At 41.1% G+C, this 22626-nt stretch overlaps 1 protein-coding gene and 1 long non-coding RNA gene across 3 annotated transcripts in view; one reads left to right on the plus strand and one right to left on the minus strand.

Annotated features, from left to right (window-relative positions):
- LOC118168520 overlaps positions 1-21951 on the minus strand; it is a 107029-nt gene extending 85078 nt beyond the window's left edge. Inside the window, exon 1 of the long non-coding RNA XR_004751620.1 lies at positions 21515-21951. This is a non-coding gene — a long non-coding RNA (uncharacterized LOC118168520). The remainder of the gene's footprint in view (positions 1-21514) is intronic.
- Positions 21952-22100: 149 nt separating this feature from the next.
- Positions 22101-22626, plus strand: part of NOVA1 (NOVA alternative splicing regulator 1) — a 146337-nt gene continuing 145811 nt past the window's right edge. Inside the window, exon 1 of one of the 2 annotated variants that reach the window (XM_035328983.1) lies at positions 22101-22536. In XM_035328983.1, the coding sequence (XP_035184874.1) occupies positions 22401-22536 (136 nt within the window). In that variant the 5' untranslated portion in view covers positions 22101-22400. The remainder of the gene's footprint in view (positions 22537-22626) is intronic. The other variant, XM_035328982.1, reaches the window with a different exon arrangement.

Consider the following 22626-nt stretch of genomic DNA (forward strand, 5'->3'; position numbering starts at 1 on the left):
AAAGAAAGAAAGAAAGAAAGAAAGAAAGAAAGAAAGAAAGAAAGAAAGAAAGAAAGAAAGAAAGAAAGAAAGAAAGAAAAAAAAAAAAAAGGCAGCCTTGAGGCATTAGTATTGCAATTCTGCTGTTGACAGCAGAAATACTTCTGGAATTTACAGATGCCAACAAAAATGTCCAACCACATAGAAAAGTATCAACAAAACACTGTCAACACAGGGAGTCTCTAAAATATTTAATATCACCAATAAATGTTTTCCAGATTTTGAAATATCACACACTTAAGATGTCTTCCTGCCAAAGTACAGCTCTAAAATAATAGATATTACTTCCAGTTTTAACTCCCTGGACAACACTTCCAAAGAATAAAGTAGCTTCTCTCCTACTCCATTTCCCCACCCTTTCATTCTGAAGTAGACTATCCTGAACATATAAACAGTCATTTATTTGTCTAATCAAATCACAGTTTATAACAAGTCTTCTGCATTATCACAGAGAACATAGAATATTATTTTTCATTGTATATTTCTGCATTATCTGAGACAAAACTAGAGAAACAAGAATTAATGTAACTTTTTCTTTTAGAATAGGGATTCTGACCTCTGATAAAGTGCAGGTGGAAAGTTCTATTGAAGACAGAGCAGAAGAAGTGAGCTATGTTTAAGAAAGAAACCACATACCGAACTTGGTGGATGCTTTATTTCATCTGAGTTATTTTTGCAGAATGATCTACTAGGAAAAAGAAGAATTGTACACGGTGGTGTATCTTTCTCAGAAAGGTTGTAAGTTCATTCAGAGTGAGGGAAGCTGAGATAATGGCTGGTTTAGGGCCAAACCATTCAAATGTTGATGGAAACATTTTCTATCTGAAAGAAAGAACTGATAAGGCAACATTTATTCCCATTATAGAATGTTTCAAATGAACTAGCTAAGTAATTTATGCTTAGGAGTCTCAAAGGAACTGGTGATTCATTGCCAATTTTTAACTTATCTTGGAAAACTCAAAAACAGTCAGATTTGCAAATGTTGTCTCATTATCCAGAAAAGGATATAACACAGAGTAACAAATTAGCTAGTCTGACACTCATTTCAGGTACAAGAATGGATATATTACCTTGGAACTTTGCTGGTAATGAACTAGACTACAATTATAATTATTACTTATCAGATTGCTTTTTTTTTTTTTTTTTTTTCTGGTGAGGTCTTTTTGAGGTCTTTTTCTCTTTGGTTTTGGTTTTGACTAGAGTATGGGCATGGTGATCAAAAGTCCTTACGTTGATGTATTACACTTGGAATTAACTCACTACAAGTTGTGAAGGTTTTTTAGTTAATTTGTTTGTTTGTTTTGATTCAAACACTACAATTGATGAAATTCACAGGTATGAGCTAGAAGGATTAGAAATGGTTCTTTTGACAGATATTAAAGTGCAGTTGCTATGGAAAAAGTTTGATCAGCAAGGTTGTTTTTTTACCAGCATCTCTTGGAAATTGTTTCTTGTTCCAGTTCTAACCTCTTTCCATACATATTTTACTGTCTTCTGAGTCTGGTTGCTGGATCCCTGAAAGGGATGATGCACGATCAAAAGGTTATGCATGAATTGTATGTAAAAAATGACCTGGAAAAAAAAAAAAAAAAAAAAAAAAAAAAAAAAAAAAAGCTATATGGGCAGCCTGTTCCAGTGCTGTGTCACCCAAATGGTATTGAAGTTCTTCCTCATATGACAATGATACCTCCCGTGGTTCGATTTATACCCATTACCCCTTGTCCTATCACTGGCCACCACTGAGATGAGTTTGGCCCCATCCTCTTTACATTGTCTCCTCAGGTATTTGTAGAGATTAATAAGATCCCTTCTCATCTCCTCTCTGGGCTAAACAGGCCCTACTCACTTAGTCTTTCCTCATAAGACAGATGCTCTGATCCCTCAGTCATCATTGTGGCTCTACGCTGGACCCTCTCTACGTCCCTCTTGTACTGGGGAGCCCAGAACTGCACACAATATTCCAGGTGTGGCCTTGCCAGAGCTTAGTAGAGGGGGAAGATCACTTCTCTCGACCTGCTGCCCACACTCCTCCTGATGCAGTCTAGGATTCCATTGGTCTTCTTGGCAACAAGGGCACACTGATGGCTCATGGTTAACTTGTTGTCCACCACAACCCCCAGGTCCCTCTCCACAGAGCTGCTCTCCTGCAGGTCAGCCCCCAACCTGTACTGGTGCCTGGGGTTGTTCCTCCCCAGGTGCAGGGCCCTGCACTTGCCCTTGTTGAACCTCATGAGGTTCCTCTCTGCCCGACTCTCCAGACTGTCCAGGTCCCTCTGAATGGTCGCACAGGCCTCTGGTGTGTCAGCTACTCTGCCAAGCTTTGTATTGTCCACAAACTCGCTGAGGATGCACTCTGTCCCTTCATCCAGGTCATTGATGAATAAGCTGAATAGCACTGGACCCAGTACTGACCCCTAGGGGACACCACTAACCACAGGCCTCCAGCTAGATGGCACTGTTGAGCCCTCTGAGCTCTGCCACCCAGCCAGTTCTCAATCTACCCCACTGCCTTTAGTGATAAGGTTTTTAAATATATTTTAATTAGCTTTCCCTCTTTTGTAGAAGGATTACTCTTGGACATCTATAAGTAAACTACAAAATGATGCCTTAAAAAATGTCTGACAATTCAGTCATCAAATGTCAACGAAAGAAACATATAGATGTGACACAGGAACTCAGTGGTGATGCAGAAGCAGCTTTTTACCTGGGAACGTTTTCTTCTTTTTCTTTTTGGAACTTTGATGGTCTCAGTGACTTATGTAGGAATTGAAATAGCAGAACTGAACAGCAGTCCATTAAAACTATTACCAGATGCTGATAATGAAGAACAAGTGGATTCAGGAAAGTGCAGTTAGTTTATAATAAGGCAATATCCACAAAGGAGTCCTCTTCTTAGACAGTGATTGTCTTGGATCATGAAATGAGATTATTTACATTATTTATTATTCTTTATAGTATCATATAAATTCTTATAGAAAAAAAGCATATCATTAATCTCTTTGAAACGCATCCAATTGAAGTCCTCCTTCAGACCAAATCTTGACCCCATTTAAGAGTAGAGGTGCTATGGAATTTGTGTTCCATCTCATAAAAAACTGATGTTCCTGCTGTTACCTTACCTGAAAGTATGTGTGCTTTAGGACTCCTTCGTATAAGCAATTCTGAGACCAAAAGAGGCTGACAGCATTAAGGCAGCTTCAGTCCTAGGGCACTCAAGTCCAAATTCTGGCCTTTGTTCTAACTCACTGAGGTCATCCTCATCATTGCCTGGTCAGGGTCTATGAAACTTAGGTTGCCAATGGCAATTCGTGAGCTGTGTAACTCTTATCCTAAAATCTGTGTTTTAAGTTGATTGACAGAACAATCTTAGCCTTACTGGTCATCAATTATGGCACTAGACAGCAGAGGCAGTCCACTGCCCAGTTCTGTTCTGGTCTCTGTATTTGTTTTCATATAAAGGAAGAAGAAGATAAATATGGCTAATGATCTACCCAGGCATCTGTTATCTAAGTAATTGGGCCACAGGAAGTTTAACAGACTGACCTTCATAAACTTCATCATTCAACCTTGTGTGGAAAGCTGTTTATAGCTGCTGCCCAGAATATGCCTTTTAAACATGCAACCAAAACTTGATAAAATATGTGGTACAAGACAGAAGGCAAAAACTTAATTTTTGTAACCCTGTGTCTTTCTTTCTCTAGCTTGTACTCTCAAGATTTTTTTTTATTTTTTTTTTTTGAGCCAGCTATTTAAGAATTTAAAATGTTTTTATTTCAGATAGTCCATGAAGTGTGATTGTTCACACAGGGAGGTTGTTGTCCCCCATGACACACCAATTAATGATATTTTGCTCTATTGCAGACTTGATGCATGCTATACTTGCAAGATGCAGGGACAATGATAGTGATGTCAGGTGCAAAAGAGACAGCAGTCTGAAAGTAGTTTGATTTGATGACTTCACACTCGCACTCTATAAATCTCATTTCCTCTTTCATCAGGCTGCCATTCAATAATCCCTTTGAAGCAAGAACTCCTGGTAGTTTAAAAACCACATAAAACCTCATTATCAGTATATTCTAGCCATGCTAAAGAAGTCAATATACTTTCTTGGAGAAAATGGTGATTGTTTTGTTTATAAATGCTTTTATCTAGACATCATATACTCCTGTTATAAACAATTCATAACTAAGCAATAATTGACTTTGTGAAGTATTAATTTAATCCCATACATAGTACTGGAAGCATAGCTTTCTGACTATTTTATTTTTACTAGGAAATGGCTTTCTAAGAAAGAGAAGTGCAGTGCCTTAATGTAAATTTTATTCAATCCTTAAAATTCCAAGTCACATAGGAATATTCAGTGTTATTCTCCAAATGATTTTTTTCACTCTTATGAAGTCAACAGTGTTCTCTTCTACAGGCAGTAATCCTACCCAAGGTTTTGCAATAATCATATTTTTCGATGCTGGAACTAGCTTCCAACCTTATGCCTCACTACCTGGCTAAGGTGAACTATTATCACCCATGAAACTTATGTTCCTTCCTATGTGTTTTACCCTGATAATCTGTTGGAAGCTAACTAACCCATACAAATTTTACACATATCCAATACTAATATTCTTTTTAGCTGTTCATTTGTGTATTATGTATGTATGGAGTTTTGACAGATATTAAAAATAAATAAATTTAATAACAATTTATGTAAATTACTCTAATACACCAGAAGCAAATTTGTTGTTGTATTATTAAAAATTATAATTAATTACTTATGATTTACATATTTTTCTGGTCCTAAACTCTTGGCACATAACCAATTATAAAATTACTGTACTATGTTTTTAACTAAGTAATTCCAGAAACACTGATATTCATCCCTACTAAAAACCCTGGACAATTAAACTGCTGTGATTCCTGGGAGGCAACAAGTTCTGTGGTTTTAGGACCAAGGACAGAGGGAAAAAATACCATAGTTAACATCCTTCTAGTGAGACTGCCAAACTACTCTGAATAGCTATACTCCCTTGTGCCTGCAGGGACAAGTTTCTGATTGAAGTGTTAATGTTTGAAGAAACAGATCATCTGCAGGATTCATAAGGTCTAAGGCATGGATGACCATCCAAATGTGATCTTTGAACTGAGTCCAGGAGGAAAATTAAAGCAAATGTGATCTCTCGTGCCCAGCAAACCCATCCTGGACAAGACATAGCATTTCTGCTGATCAGAAATCAACATTTCCAGTTATCCCAGGGTTTCCTCAAAACAGCAGTAATATACCAGTATGATTTCTCCATGTGTATAGGTAAGATCACATATATAACAGCAAAAACAACAACAGCAACAACAACAAAACAACAACAATAATGTATATTATTATATGATTTATACAATATAATTTTATACAATTTATAATAATTATACTGTCAGAAAAGAGCAGAAGCACAAATCTAGAAAGCTGTAGCTGCAAGACCTGTAAAGTTCCCCCCAGAGTAAGAATTGTAATTATTTCATGGGTGACAGAAATGCCATGTGGTAGAATGCTCTTTCTGGAGTTAGATTTTTGGTAACTGCCAAACTAAGCTTTAACCACAATCAGGGTAATGACGGAGAGGTCAGCTGGGGCACAGAATACTTAGAGGCAATACCATGCTATTTCATTGACTCAGATTCCAGTTTCACTGTTGTAGGTCTGCAAAGGGACTTGGGCACTGTGATGATTAGTACCATTGAAGGTCAGGCTTCTCCAGTACAATTCATAGACCCAAAGAAGCTTTTTGTACTCACTGTGCAATTCATTGAGACATCTTCAAGTGGAATGCCAGTCAGCAGCTACTAAAAGTAATCTACAGAAATGCTGAAAAGTTATCTAAAATCCAATCTGCTCAAGATTCAGGTTTTTATTTCCTATTTTCAGAAGAAGCTTCTGTTTTGAAGTGTTTTACAGTTCTGGACCCTTGGTAGAAAGGCAATTACATTGTCCCTTGTTATAAAGAAATCTTTATTTTAGAAAGTTTGTTAAGATGGTGATGCTTCCATTCGAATTTCAGTAGTAATTACAGCACTTACCCAGTATGTAGGAAAGGTTTTTCTTTCATCTTACTGAGAAATATGAAATATTTATTTCCTATTAAAATTCATTTTATTGAAAAAAACTCTAAGATCAAGAAAAAAACACCAGAATCTCTTGTCCAAGGCTAGTGTGTGAGTTAGGCTAGAGGCATTCTCTGTTCCTGCGACTGGAAATGAGACACTTTTGCACTAAACATCAGGAGGGCAAAAGATAGTTCATGCACGTAGACCAGCACTTAGACCATTGATTATCACTGCTCTAGAAATGTTTTATTCTTCATCAACAAGAATTGTAATAAGTTCTGGAACTCCAGATTTCCCACTTCAACTAGATATTAGTGTGCTTTATTCAATCACAGAATCACAGAACTGTAGGGGTTGGAAGGGACCTTGAAAGATCATCGGGTCCAACCCCCCTGCAAAGCAGGATCCTCAGAGCAGGCTGCCCAGGTAGGCATCCAGACGGGCCTTGAATATCTCCAGAGAAGGAGACTCCACAACCTCTCTAGGCAGCCTGTTCCAGTGCTCCGTCACCCTCACTGGGACCCATGGATTTGTGTGCATTGAGCCCACTCAGAGGCTCCAGAACCACTCTCACATCTACCAGGGGGGAATCCTCCATTTCCCAGACCCTTTGTCCTCTTGCCAGGGGCGAGGAGTCCTGGGGGGGTGTCCTTGAAGCAAAGACTGAAGCAAAGAAAGCATTCAGTATCTCCGCCTTCTCGGTGTCTTCTGTGACCAGGACTCCCCCCTCGTTCAGCAAGGGACCCACATTATCCGTAGTCTTCCTCTTGCTGTTTACATACTTGAAAAACCCTTCTTATTATCCATTATCTCTTTAGCAAGCCTCATCTCTAGGTGGGCTTTAGCCTTCCTCATCGTGTCCCTGCAGGCCCTGACACCATGTCTATACTCCTCCCAAGAGGACAGGCCCTTTTTCCACATTTCATAGACCTTCCTCTTCCTTTTGATCTTATCGATGAGCTCCTTGCTCATCCACGCAGGTTTCCTGCCCCCCTTTCCCAATTTCCTATTCTTCGGGATGCACCGATCCTGAGCATGGAAGAAGTGCTGCTTAAATGTAGCCCAGCTCTCACAAGCACCCTTGCCCTCAAGCAACCTAGCCCATGAGATACTCCCAAGCAGGTCCTGAAAGAGGTCAAAGTTGTCTCTTCAAAAGTCCAGGGTAGCAATCCTGCTTTTAGCCTTACTTCCTCTGCCTAGTTCCATCTGGAACTCCACCATCTCATGGTTGCTGCATCCCAAGCTGCCCCCAACCTTCACATCTCTAACAAGGCCATCCCTGTTGGTAAGAACAAGGTCCAGGAGCACCCCCCACCTCGTCGGCTCCTCCACCACCTGTGTCAGAAAATTGTCTTCAACGCATTGTAGGAACCATTTGGACTGCACATGCCTGGCTGAGTTGCTTAACCAGCAGATGTCTGGGTAATTGAAGTCCCTCATGAGGACCAGCACTCGTGATCGTGAGGCTACTAGCAGCTGCTCATAGAAGGCCTCATCGACCTCCTCCTCCTGATCTGGTGACCTGTAGTAGACCCCCACCACCGTGTCTCCCATACCAGCCCACCCCTTCATTCTCACCCACAAGCTCTCCACTTGTCCTTCACCCTCCCCCAGGTGGAGCTGGGTCCACTCTAATTGCTCCCCCACATAAAGGGCAACCCCACGCCCTTGCTTCCCCAGCCTGTCTTTCCTAAAGAGGACATAGCCCTCCATGACAGCGTTCCAGTCATGCGAGCTGTCCCACCATGTCTCAGTGATCGCAACAAGATCGTGGCCCTGCGACCGAACATAGATCTCGAGCTCATCCTGTTTATTTCCCATGCTCCGCGCATTGGTGTACAGGCACTTTAGGGAAGCAGCAGGTGCAGTTACCCCTGGGGGGATGCAAGAAGAAGAAACCATATGGGGCATCGGGAACAGTACCTTCTCTGAGGAGCTCTCAGACAATCCTATGGGAGAGCTCAGAGGTTTTTCCCTGTCTTCAACAGTGACAGTAGTGACGACTTCCCCCAGCCCTTCTCTGTCACTTTTAGCTCCCCTCCCTTCCCCCATCAAACCTAGTTTAAAGCCCTGGTAATCAGCCCAGTGAGCTTGCTCCCCAACACAGTTGCACCCCATTTGCTCAGTAGGTGTCTGTCCACTGCCCACATACCCACCCTCTCAAAGGACGGCCCAAGATCAAAATACTCAAATCCCTGATCCACACACCACCCCCTCATCCAGTCATTTACCTGTCCCATTCTACTCCTTCTATCTGCATCCCAGTCACCCAGTGAGAGGACAGAGGAGAACACTACCTGCACCCCCGATCCCTTCAACAACCTCCCTAGGGATGCAAAGTCCTTTTTAATATTCCTCATTTTTCTAATAGCAGCTTCAAGGGATCCAACCTGAATGACTACAAGAGGATAGTAGTCCTCCGGTTTAATGAGCTGTGGCAGAGCCTTCCTAACCTCTCTGACGTGCACCAGAAAGACAGCACACCTCTCTGGTTAGGTTATCTGGGTGGCAGATGGGAGCCTCAGTGCCCCTCAGCAAGGAGTCCCCAGTCACCAGGACTCTCTGCTCTTTTTTTTTGTGGCACAGGTTACTACGCGGTGTTCCGTCTGGCCCTGATCCTTACGTTTTGTACTTCCCCCAATCTTGACTCTCTTCTCGGGGTTGCTTCCCGGGTTCAGACTACTGTCCAGACCCTCAGCCTCTTCCGCAACCTCCCTGAGAGCCTCAGATCTATTTCCCAGGGACACCGTGGGGGTAGGTGGCTCCCACCTTTCTGCTCCGAGCTGAGACAAGGGTCCAGCCCCCTTTCTCTTGCGGACAGTCTGGTCCTCTGTTCTGCATGTGTTCAACAGGGGCTGCCTCTTGTCGGGACATAGCAGAGGGCTGCTGAGTAACAGCAGGGGCAGGGTGACACCTCCTATCTGTCACCCTAAGAGACTCCCTCAGGCTGCTGATTTCTTGCTGCAGCCCAGCCACCTGCTCGAGGAGATCCTGAAGCAGGGCACACCTACACCCGTGACAGCGCTCTCTTCCCTCAGGACCCAGGTGGGCCTACAGAATCCAGATCTCCCCACAGTCACCTGTCTGGACTGCCACTTCCCCCCTCAGGAGGTCCACCTGGGTGCCCACGTGAGCCCAGAGAGGCAGTATCTCCTCTGTTTGGGTTGCTGCTTCAGACTGACCGCTGCGACGGGTGCCCGCCATGGCGAGTTCTAGATTCTCCTCCCTGCCCCGCTTGAACTGCCCCGCTTGAACTGCCCGCGCTAACTGCCAAGCCAGTCCTGTTAGTGTGCCCTGTTGGCGGCGCTCCCTAGGGACTACATTTATAACACCGGGGGTGGGTGGACTGTTGTCACCCCTGGCTCCGCCCTCAGTACCTCAGCGCCCGCGGCGGCAATGAGTGAATTGTCTGCATATTTATGTAGTACCTACTTCTATGTCAAATGAAAAGCTCAATCCTAAACCCATGTGTTAAGCATGATCTGATCACATCTGTTAGATCTGGGGACCATATACAGGAGAATGTCCATTTAACTTTTCCTTGAAGGGGTTTGGCTTTTCTTGAATGAACTGAATCAGCTCAGAAGAAAAGAAAAAAAAAAACAAAAAAACGCAACCAACAAACAAACACAAGTGTTACATGAACTTCCAACAGGTATCTAAGTCTTTACGTGTTGGCACTGTTGCTGAGTCTTTTGCTTGTATGTAGAGTTTGATTGTCAAAGTTCAAAGTCTTAAAGTTCAAGCTCTTTATACATCAGATTAGATGATAAAATCCACTTGCAGATCCAGTACCTCTATACCACAGTTTCTTAACTGTACATCTGATGTTGTTATTTGTATGTTAAATATACATTAAGTGCTATAAGGAAAACAAATATACTTAATGTATATGTAAGTACATTAAGTGCTATTAGCAAAGGGAAACAAATAGGTGCATCATGGGAGGAAATAAAGCCACAATATTCAGGAAAAGTTATGCCATTCAATATGCATGATAATTATTTAAAAGCACCCAAGTGTCTCAGAAGCCTCCACATTATAAGAAGTCATTAGGAATTAAGATCCTAAATTTCTTCAGATTCTTATAATTTTTTTAACGAACATCTAAAGTTAAATGAATTAAAAACCTCTTAGAAAAATGGTAATTAGTACATGGTATGGAGAAATGTCACAAAATAAAATGGTTAACATAAACACTGTTTCTGGCCACTGAAGAAAAAAAAAAATAATTGATTTTGGTGTAGTAAGACCAAAGTAGATAAACATTGCTTTCCCAATTTGAAAAACAGATTTTTCATCTCCTCCCCCTGTAGCACTTACCTGTGGCAGTATATAATATGAAGTGAGAATGAGGATGCCGTGCTTAAAAACATTTAATGTTTACTTTACAGTAGTCATGTTTTTTTTTTTTTTTTCAAGTTAAAAAATATCATCAGAGTTTCAAAAGTACTCTTCTTTTAGAAAAGCTGTATTTTCCACAAAGAAAAGGCAAAAATGTTATCATGCTAAACCCAATAAATCAATTTGCATATATGTGTTGTTACTAACACTTGGAAGTGCATCTACAGATCCGCATCAACTATGGGGAGCCCTTCTCAACTGCTATGATAGCATAATGGTGTTATTGACTTTAGACATTTGTTATTTAAGAATTTATACTTGTGATTCAATGAAAGGCTTGTTAACTGAGAAGTTTATTACCACTAGAGGGCTCAAAATTGCTGTGCGATTTTATGTATATATGGATGGGTGAACGTATATATACATATATACACACAAGATGCCTGCTGTCATCATATGTTTTATTAAGATGACACATGAACATAGTTTATTTTTTCATAAATGACTTCCATTGAATATAATACCGTGTTGCAGAACCTATAATGCCAAGCATTTTGTTTGATTTTTCTTGGGAATTCTTAGAGGTTCTAAATAAATAAAATGTTCCTGGAAAGCTGACTGTTTTCTTTCACTCCTGTGACAATTGTAATGAAGAAATATATGGCTTTTAACTATTTTTAAGTAATGCATAATCTTTGGATATTGTACAGGCCAGTTCCTCTACAGTATAATGATGTAATAATAGATACAGTCCAAAAGTGAATTATCATAATCTCTTCAGTTATACTTGACTTATACAAGGATTTGAGGTATCAACATTTCCTAAATACCAGCAAAATTGTACTTTAGTAGAAGAAATCTGCTCAAGAAACCAATAGTCCAAACCCAATGAAGTTTCATATTATTGTGATTAACGATGATACATGTTGCTGTAGAAATAGAAACACTGACACCAAAACATTTTGCAGACATGTATTGCTTTACATAATACTCAGTTTTGAATAGATCACCCTTGTAATTTTATTTTATATTTCTGTATAAAACATTGTGGAAAAGCACAGGAAAATACAAGGTACTCATTTTTGGCACTTCAGTGTTTTGATTGTCTGGGGAAAAATGTGTTGAATAAGATCATGTATATATATAAAGTGAGTGAGGATTTGCATAACTGAACCAAATCTTTCAAACTGATACAAAATAGATTATTTGAATTTGGCTGCACTACCTGTATTTATTGCTTACACTAATACTAGTACAGTTGGATACTAACATTCAATCAAGCTTTAACATATTCATTTTCAAGCATCATCATGTTATGTGTGTTTTCCTTAATTGTTAAAAGTACTACCAGCTATTTCACCTTCATAAAACAGTAAATTGTCCAAAAAGTGCAATAAATTAATTGGAAAACATGATTTTTAGACTAAACAGTCAAGTAGGCAGGAAATACAATTCTATTACCATGTACACTTAGATAAACTTTAAAAGTAGATCTTATTATAGTCCTATTTTCATGACACATATACTTTAAAATGACAAACATGTTTAACTAAACCAAGTTAATTTTGCTTTAAGAATTTTAACTCTTGCATGAATATGTCTCATTCATTATCTGGAGAAAAGAAACGATGTCCAACTCATTAAATCTAGATCAGGTGAACATATTCTAATCCTATTTTGCAGTGGATTTCCTCCATCCTAAGTTTTAGGCATTTTATCAGCCAAAATAGTCAGTCTTCATATGCATTCTCTTTCATGGGTTGAGGAAGTTCTCACTGTTGCTGCATTTGCTTAGGTAGAGCCTCCTTAATATGGTTTATTTGAGATATCATTGATACAAATAAAGATGGAAGAGGCAGGTTCTTAAATTTTAGTTTCACTATATTACTATTAACCTGTTGGAAACATGTTTGAAAAGTCATGGCAATTCAGTGAAGTCCCCAGTGACTGGAAAAGGGGAAACTTAATCTCCATTTTCAAAAAGATGGAAAAAAAAAAAGACCTAGGGAACTACAGGCCAGTCAGTCTCACCTCTGTGCCTTGCAAGATTGTGGAGCAGATCCTCCTGGAAACTATTCTAAGGCATGGGGAAAATAAAGAGGTGATTGGTGACAGCCAACATGGCTTCACTAAGGGCATAATGTGCTTGATAAATGTGGTGGCCTCATATGATGGGGTTACAGCATTGGTGGATAGGGGAAGAGCATCGTCTACTTGGACTTGTGGAAAGCATTTTACACTGTCCTGCATGACATCCTTGTCTCTAAATTGAAGAGACGTGCATTTGATGGATGGGCCACTTGGTCAATAAGGACTTGGCTTGATGGTCACACTCAAAGAGTTGCAGTCACAGGCTTGGTGATCAATGGATTGAGGGCAGCCCTGTGGATGACTTGGGATGTTGGTTGACGAGAAGCTCAATATGAGCTGGCAATGTGTGCCTGCAGCGAGAAAGCCAACTGTATCCTGGGCTGCATCAAAAGAAGCGTGGCCAGCAGGTTAAGGGAGGTGATTCTTCCCCTCTGCTCTCGTGTGACCCTACCTGAAGTACTGTGTTCACCTTTGGGCCCCCAACGTAAGAAGAACATAGAAGTAATAGAACAAGTTCATAGGAGGGGCACAAAGATGATCAAGGGGCTGGAGCACTTCTCCTACAAAGACAGGCTCAGAGAGCTGGGCTTATTTATACTAGAGAAGAGAAGGCTCTGGGAAGACTTCACAGAGGCCTTCCAGAACCTAAAGAGTTCAAGAAAGCCTACAAGAAAACTGGGGAGAGACTAGTTATCAGGATACAGCTAGTGATAAGATGAGGGCTAATGGCTTTAAACTAAAAGAGGGTAGATTTAGATTAGGCATTAGGAATAAATTATTTACTCAGAGGACAGTGAGGCACTGGAACAGGTTGCCCAGAGAAGCTGTGGATACACCATCCCTGGAAGTGTTCAAAGCCACGTTGGATGGGGCTTTGGGCAATATGGCCTAGTGGGAGGCAGGGGGGCTGGAATTAGATGATCTTGACGGTTCCCTCCAACTCAAACCATTCTATGATTCTATGCCTCTAACAATGAGCTTTGAGGTGGAATGGGATAGAATAGTTCACGAACATAACATCACTGCCATGACATCCTATCAAGTTAAAAAATACTAGGCAATAAACAACGTTAACTGGCAAAACTGGCAAATAGAAGCTATCAGACTGAACACATCTTTTTATAAACTTTATTAAACAAATAAATATGGCTTTGAAGGGATTAAAACCCTTTGTTATAAACAGACACAAAGATTAGAGTTCATTTCCATTTTAAATACTTAATAACAGGCATACCAAGTGGGGTAAACATGTAGGACAAGATCCCAGGGCTCAGGATTACAGGGATCTAACAGCAGTCAATCCAAAGCAATGACAGCATGCGACAGAGGCAGGAGGTCCACTTATAAATATCTTTGTTGTAAGACATGATGAATCTATAAGCATTGTTGCTAATATGCACAACAATCCTGTTTCTGTATTTTGTGATTTGTATTTTAATTATTGTGCTTTATTTTGTATTTTGTGATTTCACTTACAGTGAACCATTTCTGATTCAACATATGAATTTCTCTGTTCCAGCACAAACAACTTAAACCTCTAATTTAAAATAAGAACAAAAAGAAGAATATAAATACTTGTAACTTTTGAAACAGAAGTCTTCCTCCTTGACTAGAATATGAAACATAAAATACTCCATAGAAAATTTACAGGAAACATAATCAGGCTTTTTATTTTTTAAAAAAATATATATTATATATGTATTATATACATATGCAGCTTTCTATAACATTATGTATATACCTTTTTCTCACAATATACACAGTATCTATGTAAAAATTTTTCACCTTAACTTGTGATCTTTAATTATTGGAATGTGCGTCTTTAGTTTTCACCTTTGTAACTGCCCAAATTTTTAATTAAATACCAGCTGTTGTTTTGTTTATATATACTTTATTAGAAATGATACATTATATATTCCAACACACTACATATATTTATTCCTGTTCTATATCCCTACATATATCTATGCAAAATTAATTCAAATTGCCCATCACTAGAATATGAATAGACTCTCTTATGGCATGAGAGCTTTGCAGTTCACTTTAATATCTTCTGTATAATTTCCTTCCTCTCTCTACTTATTTTTCACCCCAGTATTTTGTATTGAATGACTTAAGACCTCTGGAAATCAATAGAACTGTTTTCATCCAGTAGGTCCATGGATGTCTATTGTCAGTCTGGAGGGTTTCCAAAAAAAAAAAAAAAAAGAAAAAAGAAAAAAATTTCCAAACATAATATATGTATGTGGAGCATTTAAAGCCGTATGTAGCCTTTCCGGAAAATGCTTTAAAAAGTCCACATATTCAAATACTTTATCAGGACTGCAATAGAAAGGTTCCCTTTGATTTACAGTATGCTTGGATGAGATTTGGTGGCCTAAATCTGCAATATTGAAGCAATGTGTCTCTTTCCCATTGAATTAAATACAAATGGATCATTAATTCAGCAAGGTAGATGATTTTTTCTTTTAAGCATGTAAATTGTTCCATTTTGGTTGAATTTAAAGTCATACATCCACTTACATGCATGCCAATTTCATGATACAGCTCTTTGTGAAATATAAATAAAAATATTGCATATTTTGCAACTAACATTAAAATTATAAAGTAACTCTATAGATTATAAACAATTAAAGTGAAAGTGGTCTCATATTTTGGTACCTTTCATGGTTCCAGTTCTGCTTTCACTGAAATAAAATTATAAAATGAATAAACCTCCAATGTAAATCATAATTTGCCACCATGTCCTTTTGGGTCAAAATGGTAACTAAATAATTCAGATAGTCTTGTACTACGGATGAGCTCTGTTTTAACCTCACTGCACTAAGGAATACTCCTTGTCTCAAACAGGCAGCATTACAACTAATCCCTGTTTTCCTTGGACCAGATAGCCTTTGTGCTGCTGACACACAGCTACATGTTTTTATGGCAAACAGTGAGGTTATGTGCCAAATCATTCTGACCAATTTATCCTGACAGTAAGTTTTATGTGTTTACGCTTCCCCACTAGGAGAATTTTCAGTTCAGGGGTATTTTGAAATGGATGATTTCATGCAGACAGAAATATAAAACACCGGAACGATTAAATTTTGTTGGTGGAATAGAATGATTTCTTAAGAACAAAATCTAAGGTATTTGGTAAACCTTAGGGAAGAATCAGCTGAAGCTCCCAAAATAAACTTGTATTCTTGAAGGTAGTAATTGTTGCCTAAAATCACTCTGTGCTGAAAATTAATTTGTAATCTACTGGCATATGGATTTTTATATACTAAATCTTAAAAAAGCATTTTTAAAGATCATTAGATCTCTTTTAGGAACTTTTCCTATTGTAATGATATTAGAGATGTGACTTTTATTACCTTTCCATTGGAAAAAGTCCTACTGCTATGCTAATATTAAACTTGTAAAAGGATTACTTTTGCTGAAATAGATTATTATTATTTGGAAAGTTGATTACAAATTATACTGGTAAAAATGTAATTTTTTGTTGGCGGTTAACATAAATGAGTTTGCTAGTATAATTTTACCAGCATATACTTGTTTTTAATGCTCTCAAGTAATATAGGTATTTGGAGTGAGTGAAATGAACATTGCAACTCAGTTTTTACTACATAGTTTAATGCAAATCATTAAACAGAAAAATCAGTACCTTTGTCTGCACTGTATCATTCTTGTTTTTCCTTCGTCCCCTGTGCAACATGCTTACTTCCTCCCTTTCCATTCCATTTTCAGCAAGATTTTTGATCTTTTCCACTAAAATAACTCTAATTGTCAACTGAACTTTAGGAAATTTCCAGGCAAAAATCATGAATAAGATGTGTCATAAGACTATAGCTAAAATTATTACCTGTTTTCCCTAGTTTTAATTTATGAGAATAACCAAGACCATATTAGCCTCTTTGAGAGGCTCTCTGAGAGCATGACTGCACTCTAACAGAGATGCCCTTGCAACCACTTAGGGGTTGCTGCATTATTTCAGTTCTCTCAGTTCACGGGAAGTGGTGTAGTATTGCAGAGGACCAAGCCTGACAACAAAATCAAAGAAACTGATTTTTCTGTTAACATCTCTGTTTCATCTTTCATTTATCCTAAAGTGCCAAAAATTCAAATAAGTAAGACAGTTAGCTATGGGTGAACAAAATACTACGTAAAATAGTGATGCTGCAATACCAGTTCCAATAACAGAGATTAAAAACATGCTGACTCCCTGAACAAATACCCTATTTTCCATACAACAGTTAGATGAATACATTCTGAAGCACCTGGAGTGATAGCTGGCTGTGATGCTTCACCGACATTCTTTTGTAATACAGTGCTAAGAGGTACGCAATCAGTACCACCGTAAACTGATGTAAACTACACAGAATGATCCTGCTGTTTCTCACGTACTATGTTACATCAATGTTTCATTACAATGGCGAGTACCAGTTTCAATCCCTGAATTATCTACTTCAGTATTTAAAAAATAAACAAACTGGCCAGAAGAATACTACTATTGGAAAGCACTTTAAATCATGTCTTCAGTTTCCTTTATTCTAAGAATTAAAAGGTCTTAATGTACAGCAAGATCACCATGGAGATGTCTTTTGGGGAAAATTCTCTAGCCACTGGAGTTGCATGGATCGTACCCTGATCCTAGTCAATTCCTTGTGAGGGATGAAAAATGATCTTGTCCTGAGGTTACCTTATTTTTCACATTGACATCTGGGTAGGTCCTCAGGTAATCCCAAAGTAGAAAGAAAACAAGAATAGCTTATAAAACAGACCTTCATCCGTAGGAATTAAGAATTTTTATGAATACTGTGGAGGAAGAAGCAGGTGATCCCTCTACCAAGACATCAGAAATGGCCATTGATTTCCTACACACACTCTTTCCTTCCACTTCTAAGCAGAGAATTTTGGCTAATATATTCATGTTATGATAAATAGCATGGTCAAATTATTACTTCTTTGAAGTTACCATCCTCGGTTTATTGGAAAAGAAAGCAGTAACGGTCTACAGTATGAAAGGGTTTAGCAGCTGTCTCTGCTCTTTCTGTGAGGAATAAAACTGTTAACATTTGACTACTAGTTCAGCAGTGCATATAATACAGCTGTGGATAATAAATGGATTAACATTGCTGTAATCTAGAAATTCCACTGAAACTTAAAAATGTTTACTGATAATTCAGTATTTAAACAAAGAACAATTGGACAGCTTAATCAAGAATGATAACAGTGTAACTGTTAGACTATCAAAGAAAATAAGTCATAAACAGAAAGCCGAAGTTAAAGACTTGAAAGAGAAAATTATATTTTGAGTTTGTAACTAACTGTAGTTTTAGTGGAGCAGAGGTTTGCCAGGCATCACATCAATTGTTTGGTAATGAAAAACTCCCAGTAATAATGGCATTATTTTGGATAAAGACCAAACCTATTTTCTTTTACCTAAGTTGGATGTTTAAGAGGTATTATTTTTTAATTTAATGATTATTGGGCTCTGACATGTTTCCTATAAGGGGAAAAACAAACTGTTCATTCTATTAGCCAGAGGGAAGGTATCAAAGGTATCCATCACCTCTAAAAGAAACAGAAGGTTGAGTTTGGTTCCTAAGGTAGTCACTGAACCACTAAAACGTGAATCAGTCCATAATACTATTCACATTAATTCCTTTGATTCACATATTTTGATGCTCAGTGGAGCTTATCCAATTAGGAGGTGTTTACTACAACTTTACCCCAGTCATCCTGTGACTTTTTATTTGTTAAAATACATGTTTAATTACTTTGATTTATGCTTCTTCCTAATCCCTTTCCTTTCTAAGGACTGCTCTCATGCCTGTGGAAGAGTTTGGTAGGAACACAACCACCCACATCTCCACCAGCCAAGAGTGTTCTTAGAAATAAGGCTGGCAAGTTGAACTTGTATTCCATACTACCACTGCACTAACTCTCTCTGAAGCTATAGAATATATTAGCTGGTGGGAGATAAAGAAACAGAAAAAGGAATCAAGATGCCAGAACTGAACATTGGTTAGATATGTCAGTCTAGAGCTGATTGAAAAAGAAACACTAATCAGCAGATGAGAGAGTGGGGGAAAAAAATGCTGTTATTTATTTATTTTTCCCATTAGTTCTTTCTCCATAGAAATCATTGCAGAGTGGGAACAAAGCTGTAGCACAAGCCTCCACAACTATTTCCACTGGTAATTCAGACCACAAAAAATGCAGGAGGCTGAGAGTACCGCAGGACAGTGTCCTGGGTTGTTTGTGAATTTCCTAAAACCCATTTCATTCCCCACCACCCATGAAAAAAACACAGCTTGCAAACACTACCTGTGACCTTTGCCACTAGAGGGCTGCGCTTTCTGCCATATGCCCCGAGACCTCAATATCCCTGTTCCAGGCAGGTTGCTGGCTGTCACAGGCGGTGCGGTGCGTTCATAAGCGTGTTCTGAAGCATATCTGTAGTAACTAATTATCTCGTTAATACCACATTAATAGTTGCTAAAATGTTATTTATATGCTGCTATTAGCTTAGTTAAATAGAACCACTACTAAGAAACTAGCTGAGAGGGTAGTTCTAAAGCTTTAGTTAAATTCTTCAAAACCTGTAAGTCTATAAAGAGCCTACTTATAGGTACCAGAAAAAAAAAAATATTAAAAAGCTTGTCTTAGTGGGACTGGGAGATAACGTATCAGGAAATTATTAAACAAAAGACATTCTGTAAAGACAAGGGGAGGCACTTGTGAGACAGCTGTTCGTGAAGAAACAGACTAACACAGGACAGACATCTGCTGAGTCTGAAGAAATTAGGTTTCAGGATTACCATTTTCCTCTGAGCTTATGGAAGATAGATACACAACACACACTCTGCTTACCACATTAAAACATTTTTTTTTTATTCTACACTTCAATATTCCTGTTGTTAGGATGAAACAACACTTTTGTTTAAAGAATGCAATCAACTAAATGTTTTATAAGGTAATTGGAGCTCCCAAAGGGAAGGCTTGCAGGTGCTGAATCCAATCAGATCTGCCACATAATTAAAATTGGTGTGGGGGGCACAGTAAAACAGATGTGGTCTTAAAACAAGAGAATTGTTTGATTCCACGTTACTACAGATGAATGGGGCATGTTCAGCGAGATAAAGGGAGCAGTGTTATAATTTGCACAGTTCTGCTGCGGAAATTAACTAAAGATGGCTTCACTTGAACATTATTGTTTATTTATTTATTTATTTATTTTTGTCTTCAGTATTTTCTATCCTTCATTTGCTCAGTTTACGAATAAAAAGAGCTCCGTAAGACTGATGACCCTTCAAACTGGACCCGAGATTTTCAAGTCATGCCATGCTCTTTCTGGCTCAAATACTAATTAAAATTCTTCAACTGGAACTTAGTAAAGAAAATGGAAGAGCCAGAACAGTCCCCAGCTTGCTGTACCATAATTGTGTCAGCAACTGCCAAGGTAACAGAAGCCTAAAATTGTATTTCAGTCAGTAAACTAAGCAATTATGAGTCAGAGTATCTTAGATACAAAGGGTACATGATGAGTAGGAAAGTTCCACTTTTATACAATATTTTTACTGACCATACATGCTATCAGCTTGTTACTGAAACTGCAGCATCTGTTTCATCTGCCTGGGAGGCTAGATACTGCATTCCTGAGACACAATTCCCAAAGAAGTCATTGAAAGTTTCCTATTTACAACGCTGGATCGGCTTCTTAATTTGTGAATGCTTTTGGGCAGGAGTCAGTTCAGATGTTAAAGTGCCCACGTATTAATATCCTATAGCATATTAGCTATCTGGCTCATAATTTATAAGGATTTATAAGGGGATGTGCTGTATTATATATTATGCATGAAATTTGTGTTTTAAGCTCTAAATGTTGTTTTGGGCAGCATTAATGACAAGTGATTACTGAAACCAAGGCAGAGTCTCCCTGGGATCTCAGAATGGAAACTGGATTTCATCCACAAATAGTCGGGTTTTAAGCTCGCACTGTGAGAGGACTCGAGTCAGCAGCCATTCCGTACACGCTCGTAGCAGTACGAATTTAGCACAGAGTACAGTTTAATGCAATAAATACGCGTTTCTGAATTTTGTACGGAACGGATGCTCTAGTACTGACCGCTACAGCTATGCTTACACCACTCCGGTAATATTTTCAAAGGCAAGGAGTCGATTAAGCAGCTAAGAGTCGAATAAAAATGCTCGTGCAGCACGGAGGCAATCCCCCCGAGCCCTACCACCTCTCCCCTCCCAGCACTTTTTTTTAAGCCGAACCTTGTGAAATTTCTAAACGGGAACAGCCTTTGCTGCAGGGAAACGTCTTCGCCTATCCCATTAAATATTTACGTAAGGAACGCGGCGCTGCGTCGCACAGCTCCGGCTTAGCCCAGCTGTCACGGCACGAAAATAATATCTTTATTATGCTTCGCCACAAGCCCGCAGCATGCAGGCTGCCGCATCCCAGGCTCCCAGCGCGGCGCTGCCGCTCCGCACCCGCCGGCCCGGGAGGAGGACAGAGCCCAGCCCGGGTCGGCCCGGACCTCTCCCCGCTCTCCCAGCGCCTCCTCAGGCGATGGCAGCCGTCCTCCCCCGCAGCTGCGGGCCTATGAAGCGCTGCGCGTAACCCAGGTGACGCCGCATCACGACGGGGACCCTCCCGGGGCGGGAGGCGGCCTGGCCTCCCCTCCCTCCCCACACGGCCTCCCCGCCGCCAGCCCCCACCCCGCCGCAGCGGTTAAACCGCCCCCACCACCCCCCAACGGCTCTTCCACTCAAAGCCCGCGGTTGGCTGCGCCCTTCAATCCCAACCTCGCTCTCTTTTGTTCCCATTGGCCAGATCTCCCGCCCGTCTTGGCGGTAAGCCCCGCCCTCCCTTTTTATACCGGCCTTGCTTCCCCCCATCCACCCCCTGCCTCCCCCTTCCCGGCCTGCTCCCCCCCCGCCCCGCTCTAACCTCTCCTGCCTCGGGGGTTTCTGCGGCGCAGCCGAGGTCGGAGGGCTCGTGCCCGCGGCCGGCCGAGGCAGGCGGCTGCCGGGGCGTCCGAAGGAGGCGTTGGGGCTGGGGCGGGAACGGAGCCCCGCCGCGCAGCCAGGGACGCCCCCAGGCACACACACACACACTCGCACACACGCTCACACCCCCGCGTCCCCCCGCCCCAGCCCGGCAGCGAGGGGGAGCATGAGAGCCCGGCAGCGGCGGTCAGCCCAGCCGCAGCGCTAGGGCAGGCAGGGAGCGGAGGGGGCTCGGAGGCGGCGTGAATCATCTCCCCCTCGCTCCCTCGCCCACCATTTACACAGCTCGCTCCCTCCCTCCTTCCCTCCTCCCGCTCCCCCTCCCTCCCCTTCCTCCTCTGTCTCACTCGTTCTCGCTCCCCTCCTCTCCTCTCCTCTCCCACTCTCTCCCCTCCTCTCCTCTCCCACTCACTCTGTCCTCTCCTCCTCCCGTCTCACTCTTTTCACTCTCTCCCCTCCTCCTCCTCCCCTCTCACCCTTTCTCTTCCCTCTCTCGCCCCCCTCGCTCCCCTGTCTCCCTTCTCCTCATCTCCTGACACTGCACTGCAGCTGCTCCTCCAGCCAGCGCTGCCCGCTTCCCTCCCTCCTCTCCTCTCCCTTCCCTCCCCCCGGGTGCCAGATAAACAAGGCGCGCAGCATCCTCGGCAGCCCCGAGCTTAGCTCTACATTTTAGAAAAGGACAAGAGAACGGGACGAGCCCCCTCCCCTCCTCCTCCTCCTCCTCCCCCTTCCTTCTCCTCCTCCTCCTCCTCCTCCTCCTCCCCCTTCCCTCCCTGCCCCCCCACCACAGAAGGGAAGAGACAATTCTCCTCCGAGCAGCAGCAAACATGATGGCGGCAGCTCCCATCCAGCAGAACGGGACCCACACCGGGGTTCCCATAGACCTGGACCCGCCGGACTCCCGGAAAAGACCGCTGGAAGCCCCCCCCGAAGCCGGCAGCACCAAGAGGACCAACACGGGCGGTGGGTATAGCCTCCGTCACCTCCCCCCGCCCAGCCCACCCACCTCTCCTCTCCCCTTCCCTACCTGCTTGCCTCCCCCTCGCCCCCCCC

Source organism: Oxyura jamaicensis, chromosome 5 (genome assembly GCF_011077185.1).
Source record: "Oxyura jamaicensis isolate SHBP4307 breed ruddy duck chromosome 5, BPBGC_Ojam_1.0, whole genome shotgun sequence".
In the NCBI taxonomy this organism is placed as follows: Eukaryota; Metazoa; Chordata; class Aves; order Anseriformes; family Anatidae; genus Oxyura; species Oxyura jamaicensis.